The sequence below is a fragment of the Parus major genome, chromosome 5 (assembly GCF_001522545.3).
Source record: "Parus major isolate Abel chromosome 5, Parus_major1.1, whole genome shotgun sequence".
Classification (NCBI taxonomy): domain Eukaryota; kingdom Metazoa; phylum Chordata; class Aves; order Passeriformes; family Paridae; genus Parus; species Parus major.
Window position 1 is genome coordinate 3924940 of NC_031774.1, and position 8616 is coordinate 3933555.

Sequence of the window (8616 nt, forward strand, 5' to 3'; positions counted from 1 at the left end):
GCAGCTCGCGGCCCCGGAGCGGCCCCGGTGTGGCGGCGGCGGCGGCGGCCCGGGCCCGCCATGGCCAAGCAGTACGACGTGCTGTTCCGGTTGCTGCTGCTCGGGGATTCGGGCGTGGGCAAGACCTGCCTGCTCTGCCGGTTCACCGACAACCAGTTCCACCCCGCCCACATCTCCACCATCGGTACCGGCACCGGCAGCGCACGGCGGCCGCGGCGGCGGGAGCGGGGAAACGGGGAACCGGGAGCATCGGGGAAGCGGGAACAGTGGGGAGGCGCAGCACCGGGGAAACGGGAGCATCGGGGAACCGGGCATCCGGGAAGACTGGGAGCCGCAGCACCGTGGAAACGGGAAGCCAGAGAACCGGGAACACCGGGGAAATGGGGAGCTGCGGCACCGGGGAAACGTGAAACCGGGAGCATCAAGGAATCGGGAGCGATGGGGAAGCGCAGCACCGGATAACCGGGAGCACTGGGAGCCGCAGTACCGGGGAAAAGGGAAACCGGGGAACTGGGGAGCCGTGGGCATCAGGAAACCGTGAGTTCTGGGAAGCCACAGCACTGGGGAAACGGGAAAATGGGCAACCGGGGAGCGGGAAAACCGTGGGAACCGGAGAATCGGGAGGACAAGGGAGACTCAGCAACGGAGAAACCAGTGAACGGGAAAACTGTGGGCATCGAGGAAGCGGGACTGCCGAGGAGCTGGGAAGCCACGGGATCGGAGAAACGGGAAACCAGGGCACCCGGGAATAGTGGGAACCAGGGAACCGGGGAGTGGTGGGCACAGGAAAACCGGGGACACCGGGAAAGGGTTAACCGTGGGCACTGGAGAGCTGCAACACTAGGAACATGGGGAAACAGGTAACCAGAGAGCGGGAAAACCGTGGGTACCGGGGAGAGGGGAAACTGTGGGCACCAGGGAACCAGGAGCTTCGGGAGTCACAGCACCGGGAAGCCATGGGCATCAGGAAACGGTAAAACCAGGGGCATTCACAAGCCGGGACCACCGGGAAACTGCAGCATAGGGAAACTGGGAAACCGGCAGCTCTGGAGAGCCGCGACTCCAGGGAACCGGGAGCATCAGGGAGCCAGGAAGTCATGGGCACGGGAGAACTGGGAGGACCAGGCACCTCTGGCCCAGGGGAACCGGGAGCAGCGTGCAACCGGGAACTGAAAGCATTGGGCAGCCACAACACTGAGAAGCCATAGCACTGGGGAACTGGGAGAACTGGACAGCTGCAGCTCCGGGGAACTGGGAGCGCCAGGATCACCACCTGGCACCAGGGCCTCCTGCCAGGCCAGGCACCGGGTGTGGGGACCAGCACCAAGCCATGGTGGGGCGTTGGGTGGGTCAGGAGAAGTGAGGGGACCAGAGGGCCCCAGTGACAACAGCTCCTGCAGAGGGAAACACCGGGATGCCTCGAAACCTCTCCCGTTCCAATCCCAGGTGTCGACTTCAAGATGAAGACCATCGAGGTGGATGGGATCAAGGTGCGGATACAGATCTGGTGAGTGGCAGCACTGGATCCTGGGGGGAAGAGGGAAGAAATTTTGGGGGGTATGAGTCCCACTCCCCCCACCCTAGGCAGGGGCTGAGCCCTGCCAAACTCATGCCATGGGAGGTGGCACTGACCCACTGTCCCTGGGCAGGGACACAGCTGGCCAGGAGCGGTACCAGACCATCACCAAGCAGTACTATCGACGGGCACAGGTACAGGGGACAGGGAGCTCCCCGTCCTGGTGCACAGGAGAGGGGAAACTGAGGCACAGTTTTGGGGTGTCAATGGCCTGCCTCCACCCCCTGCAGGGCATTTTCCTGGTGTACGACATCAGCAGCGAGCGCTCCTACCAGCACATCGTGAAGTGGGCCAGCGACGTGGATGAGGTGGGGGTTCATGAGGGGAGGTCTGGAGGTTCCCCAGCTGTGTGTGTGTGGCAGGGGGATTCTTACACCGTTCCCCTGCCCAGTACGCACCTGATGGCGTCCAGAAAATCCTCATCGGGAACAAGGCGGACGAGGAGCACAAGAGGCAAGTGCCCAAAGAGCAAGGGCTGCAGGTGAGCGGGGGCTGCTGTGTGCCCCCCCCCCCAGGGGGCAGGACCCTTCCTGCACCCCCAGCATGGCCAGCCTCTTCCTGAGCCCCCTCTGCACTCGGGACCCCAACAGCCCTCCTGCAGCCCTACCTCTATCCGGGACCCTCAGACTTCCCCAGCCCCTCCTACCAAGACCAGGGACCCTCCCCATCTTGCAGTCTGTACCCAGGCACCCCAAATCCTGCTCCCCCAGTGTGTGGGAACCCTCTTCCCCTCCACCCCTGCAGTAGTTGAGCACCCCCAAGGCTCCCTCTTCCCCACCTGCAAAATGTTCAGAGACCCCTAATCTCTCCCTGTACCTCCAGCATGGTCTCCTGCACCCCTGAATCACACAGTGACACCTTCAGTGTCCCACTTGACCCCCAAAGCACCCAGTGCACCTCCCTGCAATCCCAGCATGGCCAGACCCTCCACAAAGCCCTCCCTGCATTCCACATGGACCCCAATAGCCTTCCTGCAGCCCCACCCATATCCAGGGACCCCCAAACCTCCCTATCTGTATCCAGTGACCCTCCCATGCTCCTGCAGTCTGAACCCAGGGACCCCTGACCCTGCCCTTGCAGCTCCAGAGCATCCAGAGCATCCAGGAAACCCCTTTACTGCCCAGTGCTACCCCAGGGTGTCTAACAACCCCAAACCCCTCCCCGCACCTCCTTCGTGCTCCTCTGCAGCCCTAAAGCACCCAATTCCCCCCAGTATCCCTCCCAGTGACCTCTGGACCCCAAAGCAGCCAGCACCCCTCCCAGAGCCCCCTGCACCCAACCCCAGGTGTGCCCCTATGCCAGTCCCCCCACCCCGCCGCTCTCCTGTCTGTCCGTGCCCAGCTGTGCACAGTCCAGAGAGGGGGGCCAGAGGTATTGAATCCCCCCTCCCCCAAATCATCCTACCTCCCCCACCCCCGCCAAACCCCTGGTGCTGCAGCTGGCCAGGGAATACGGGATGGATTTCTACGAGACCAGTGCCTGCAGCAACCTCAACATCAAGGAGGTATGAGGGGCCTGGGGAGGGGAAGGGGGCCGGGGGGGGTCTCTGAGGGAGCTGGGGGTGGCCTGGGCCACCTGGAGAGGTCAGGGGGTACTGGAGGAGTCTCCCAGGTTCACCCCACCCCTCTCCCACAGTCCTTCACGCGGCTGACGGAGCTGGTGCTGCAGGCACACCGCAAGGAGCTGGATGAGCTGCGGGGGCCACCCCGTGCCCCCACCCTGGCCCGGCTGGAGGAGGACGAGCAGCAGCCCCTGGGGAGCGAGGACACCCCCAAAACCTGCTGGTGTTGAAGGCTGGGACATCCCTGACCCCTCCTCCCCAGGCTGTGTCGGGGGGCTTGGTAGGGGCAGGATTGGGGCAGCCCCCATGGCGTGGGGGGCAACATGGGACACCCTCAGGAACGGGGGGGAGATGGGAAGGTGGCAAGGGGGGCCCCCCCATCCTGGCACCTGTGCCCCCCTCAGTTTGTGGGTGGGGTGAGGGCTGTCCAGGCGCTGTGTGCCCACCCTGTGCCACGCCGTGGGACCCCCGGTTTTACACAGTGGTTTGCAGAATAAAGGTGATGCTGGAGGGGCTGGTGGTCCGTGTGCTCCAGGGGGGCTGTGGGCATGATGCCATGGCAGCAGGCACAGCCTGGGCATGGACACCCGAGTGGTGATCAATAATTGAGGGTGATCTGGGGCTGCCAGCACGGTGTCCCCTTTCCAGGCTGGGCACAGGGACATGGGGCATGATGCCCATGGGCTGCCATGGCCACCACCATGGCCTGCCAGGCTACCAGCTCAGCCCCAGCTGTGAGAACAGGGCCAGAAAGCTTGGTGGAAGCACTGGGATGAACCAGTGCCACTGGGAAGGTGGAGGGCTGGCATGGGTGGTTACTGGGATGATGGTGGGCACTAAGATAGTGGAACCTACTGGGATCTAGGTGGACACCAGGATGCTGCCAGGCACTGGAAGGGGCACCACAGCAGATAGCCCCAAGGGTGGAGCTGGTGCTGGGACCAGTGGGCCCCGAGACTGGTGGGCACTGGGATGGGCAGCACTGGAGGCCCCAGAGGTGATGGCATGCCAGGCAAGGAGGAGTACTGGAGGCACTTGTCCCCTCCTCCTGTGCCTCACAGAATCCCAGCTCCCAGATTCCTGTTACTCCCTGACTGCCGTTATTCCCCAACTCTCACTGTCATTCCCAACCCCCGGGAACATGCTGTGCCAGGCTGGGAGCATCCCACATCCCGCAGGCACTAGGATGAGCAGCCGCACCGCGCCGTGCTATGAATTATTGAGGCAGGTAGAGCATTGCCTTGGCCCCATGCCACCTTCCTCCTTCCACGGGTGGGACAGGCGGCTCTGGTTTCTCCTGAGCCACGGCGGGGCCTGGAGACCTTTGGACCATGACGTGAGCACCAGGAAGCCCTTAAGAGGCGGTGCAGGGCACGGGGCACAAGCAGCCGCACACCTGCAGCCATGACCATCCCCATCGCCAAGTCCTTCTATGACCTGAGCGCCACCTCCTTGCAGGGGGAAAAAGTGGATTTTGGTGTTTTCCGGGGCCGCGTGGTCCTGATCGAGAATGTGGCTTCGCTCTGAGGCACCACGGTGCGGGATTACACCCAGCTCAACCAGCTCCAAGCCCGCTACCCCCGGCGGCTGGTCGTGCTGGGCTTCCCCTGTAACCAGTTTGGATACCAGGTAAGTCCTATGGGCTACAAGGCAGGGGGTGAGGAGCCGGGAAACACAGGGCTCTGGATTTCTCCTTCCCCACCACAGGAGAATGGCACCAACGAGGAGATCCTCAACACCCTGAAGCATGTGCGGCCGGGGGGTGGCTTCGAGCCCAACTTCACCTTGTTCCAGAAGTGCCAGGTGAACGGGAACGACACCCATCCCGTGTTCGCCTACCTCAAGGCTCACCTGCCTGCACCGGCTGACGAGGCCGCACACCTGATGGCTGAGCCCCGCTTTGTCACCTGGAGCCCTGTGCGGCGCTCCGATATCTCCTGGAATTTTGAGAAGTTCCTGGTGGGGCCTGAGGGGGAACCGTTCCGGCGCTACAGCCCCCGTGTGCCCACGGCCCAGCTGGAGCCCGACATCCAGCGTCTCCTCAAGCTGGCCAAGTAATCCTAGCTCCAGTGTGATCCTGGCTCTGGTGTGACCCTGGCTCAGGCGTCACCCCGGGATGGCCCCAGCTCTCCGCAGAGTGACAGCCCCCTCCGAAACCTCCATGGGGACGGGGCTTGATGGGGGCAGAGGGTTGGAGCCACCGGGGCGGTGTGGGCTGGCGGCAATAAATGAGCTGGAGGGAGCGTGCCTGGATCCACGTGGTTTTTGGGTGTGTAAATGGATCCATGACATTTTTGGGAACATACCCAAACCCATGTGGGCTTTGGGGGCTTTCAGGGAAAGCAGGAAGAAGGATGCAGCCCTGAGGTGCCAAATCCAGGAAATGGAGGCTCAGGGATAGGTGGGTGCCAGGCCGGCTGCACCCACTTCGCTGTGGGTGTTGCTTGGCCAGGTGCCAAGAGAAGCACTTCACCCACCCCAGGGCAGTGATTTCCCAGCTCCTTCCCGCCTCAGGAATATGGAATTCCCAGCAGGGCAGGGCCAATTTACAAACCCCAGGGCAGGGGGAAGTGAAACCAACTCCTTGGGAAGGGAAAATGATCCAAGTCCTTCCTCTGCAGGGTTTAGGAGAACACTGGGAGAGTGGAGTGGGCTCTCCAGTGCTGGGAAGGGCCAAGGAGGAATTCCACAGTCCCCTGGGATGGAAGAATTTCCCTGAATCAGCCCCCAACAGCCTTCACCAACTCCAGGGGGTGAAGCCCACCCCCAAAATACTCCTGCCTGTGCCACTGAACTGTCACACGTCACATTTATTACTCCACATACGCGGGCTCCTGAGGCGGGAGGGGGTGGGAATCCCTTTGGATCCTGTTTTGGCGACTCCTTTAGGTCTTCGGCACATAGCGGGTTTGGGTTGTGTCACTGCATCCCATCCTTGCACTCAGGGTTGGAACCAAAAGGCTCCAGAAACATGGGAGCACCCAGTGTTGGGTGTTCGCTGCATCCAGGCTGGAAGTTTGGAGGAGCAAAGCATGCCAGGGACTGTGTGGTCCCCAGGAATTATAGTGCCAGGGAACCAGGGATCTCCCAGAGCTCCTGGAAGCTCATCCCGAGGTATACATGGGGATCAGAACAGCGGGGTCATCTGGCGAGGGTCGTCAGGCAAGATACTGACAGAATCCTCAGCGCGGCCGCAGAGCAGGCACAGCATGGTATATTCCTGGGGAAAGGAAAAGGGGGAGGGCTGGAAAAAGGGGGGCTGCCACAGCCCTGCTCCCCCACAGGGAAACTCGAGCCAGATCCGGTACCCGATCCCTGATTGCAATCAGAGCCAGGGGATCTCGTTTCCAGCCCCAGTGGCTCCCCTGAGCCCTTTTTCCGGCCATTTGCTGAATAGGAGATGTGCCAGGAATGAGGAATGGGGGTCACAGCCCCGTCCCATCACCCACATTCCCATGCCAGGTGAGTTGGGCTTCCCCCATAAGGCATGGACTAGTGCTGGGGGGACTCCTGGTAGCCCTGAACACAGGGATACAGCTCTGAGTCCTTCAAGACTCTGTCCTGGGGAAGGTGGGAATCAGCCCGTGGAAGGGTGGATCTGGAATTCCAGAGGCAGAGTCAGGAAGGGCTTTTGGGGGACAAGAGACAAACCTGGTAGTCATCCACCACACTGAAGGTGTATTCATGGCGTGCGATCAGGTGGTGGCAGTTCTTGCACAGGTCTGTGGGGCAGGGGACAATGGAGTGAGAGGACATGGACACTGTCCCTGGGTTATCCCCCCACTCCCAATCTCTTGGGACAAGCCCCAGTCCTCTGTGCCTGCCCTCACCCCCAGGGCATAGACATCCCAGTCCCCTAAACATCAAGCCCACCAAAATTCTCCCCACAGCAACTCACCCGCCTCAAAGCTCACTGGCAAAGCTCAATGATGCCCCTTCTAAAACTTGAGACCCCTTCCCTGAGCATCCACCATTCCCACCCTCAGGGACCCCCAATTTTCCCTACTCAAAGTAATCGTCCCTTAGGCCTCCCCCTCCTTTGACCTCTGAGCCCTCTCCATCACGCCCCAGCCCTCGAGAACCCCCATGCCCTCAAGACCCCCCCGAATACAAATGCTACCTCCAAACCTCAACCTTCAAGGCCTCCACCTGTGCCCCCAAGCCCACAAAGGTCCCCTCCAGCCCTTTCTAACCCTCGAGATTGCCCAAGCTCCAGACTCCACAAGTCCCCCAGAGCCTTCAGCATCCGTCAAGACCTTCAAGACCCAAGGTCCCCCCGAACACTCAACACCCCCGGAGCCCCGACCCATCCCAGCCTTCAAACCTTCAGCGATTCCTGAGCCTGAAGGATAGCTCAGGGATCCCCTAAATGAAGCCCTCAAGAGCCCCAGACCCCAAAGGTCCCCTCAGGCCCCCCAACCCTCAAGAACCCCAAGGCTCCCCCCGCTGGCCCTCATCCCCCCGGTGCCCCTCGCCGCACGGTCATAGGTGACGATCTCCTCCCCGCCGTCCAGGTCCGCGGCCCGGTTGCCGACAAGCACGAAATCCCGGCGGCCGCACTGCGCGCACCCCACGAAGTTCAGGAGGAAAGATCCACCCTCCAGGCAGGTGGTGCCCTAGGGCGGGAGCACAGGCTGAGGCTGGGACCGGGACCGGGACCGGGACCGGGACCGGGACCGGGACCGGGACCGGGACCGGGACCGGGACCGGCGCCCCCCGCGCCCGCCCTCACCCGCTCCGGGTACTCGGTGCCCACACAACCGCCGCACATCTCGCGCCGCCCTCCTCCGCAAATGTCGCGAGATCTGGGCGAGGGGCGGGACTTAGTGACGGGGCGGGGACCGATGCTCAGGGTGTGGGCGTGTCCAGTCGCACAATGGGCGTGGTTTGATGGAATGGGCGGGGCCTAAGGGCCCGTGGGGCTGCTTGGGGCTACCTGGAATAATTGGGGAGTCTGGGCTAGTCGGGCACCCAGGGCCAGTGAGGGATACTTGCAGCTACCTGGGTGCACCCAAGGCTAGTGGGGGACACCTGGAGTGACCTGGGAAGGGTTCAGGGCTATCTAGGACTAACGAAGGGCACCTAGGGCTAGCTGGGAGCAGCATGGGATTAGCTGGGGGATATCCAGGGAGACCCTGGGAAGTACCTGGGTGACGTGCAGGAATAGTGGGAGACACCCAGGGCTGATTGTAGGGCGGCTTGGGCTAGCTGGGGGTCATCCAGGGCTAGCTGGGGACTGCCTGGGTTTGATGGAGGACACCAAGGACTAGCTGGGAGACATCCAGGGCTGGTGAGGGTCACCCAGGGCTAATTATGGGGTACCTGGGACGAATTCGAGAACTCACAGGGCTGGTGGAGGACACCTAGGGCTAGCTGAGGGATGCCTGGGACTAGTTGGGGGGCACATAGAGCTAGCGAGGGACACGGGCTGGCCGCGGGGGATGGCCGGGGACCCCCGCCGGTGTCGGCGGAGCGCTGC

The 8616-nt window shown here is 62.5% G+C and overlaps 3 protein-coding genes across 6 annotated transcripts; 2 read left to right on the forward strand and 1 right to left on the reverse strand.

Annotated features, from left to right (window-relative positions):
- The first annotated feature begins 6 nt into the window (after positions 1–6).
- Positions 7–3647, forward strand: RAB15 (RAB15, member RAS oncogene family). Of its 4 annotated transcripts, none has more exons than XM_015630174.2 (7): positions 7–184; positions 1447–1507; positions 1650–1710; positions 1807–1884; positions 1968–2057; positions 3015–3080; positions 3212–3647. In XM_015630174.2, the coding sequence occupies exons 1-7, from the start codon at positions 61–63 to the stop codon at positions 3365–3367; spliced, it is 636 nt and encodes a 211-aa protein (XP_015485660.1). In that variant the 5' UTR covers positions 7–60; the 3' UTR covers positions 3368–3647. The 4 variants fall into 4 exon arrangements, with proteins under 4 accessions (XP_015485660.1, XP_018862438.1, XP_018862439.1 ...); XM_019006893.2 differs by lacking the exon at positions 7–184 and adding an exon at positions 239–537; XM_019006894.2 differs by lacking the exon at positions 7–184 and adding an exon at positions 544–860.
- A 97-nt stretch (positions 3648–3744) lies between these two features.
- GPX2 (glutathione peroxidase 2) lies at positions 3745–5383 on the forward strand. The gene is made up of 2 exons (XM_015630176.3): positions 3745–4766; positions 4845–5383. Exons 1-2 carry the CDS (start codon positions 4542–4544, stop codon positions 5193–5195), a joined length of 576 nt encoding a protein of 191 aa, XP_015485662.1. The 5' UTR covers positions 3745–4541; the 3' UTR covers positions 5196–5383.
- Positions 5384–5927: 544 nt separating this feature from the next.
- On the reverse strand, positions 5928–8460 carry CHURC1 (churchill domain containing 1). The gene is made up of 4 exons (XM_015630179.3): positions 7870–8460; positions 7618–7753; positions 6789–6859; positions 5928–6357 (listed from the first exon to the last, which is right to left on the reverse strand). Exons 1-4 carry the CDS (start codon positions 7906–7908, stop codon positions 6265–6267), a joined length of 339 nt encoding a protein of 112 aa, XP_015485665.1. The 5' UTR covers positions 7909–8460; the 3' UTR covers positions 5928–6264.
- Between the last annotated feature and the right edge of the window lie 156 nt (positions 8461–8616).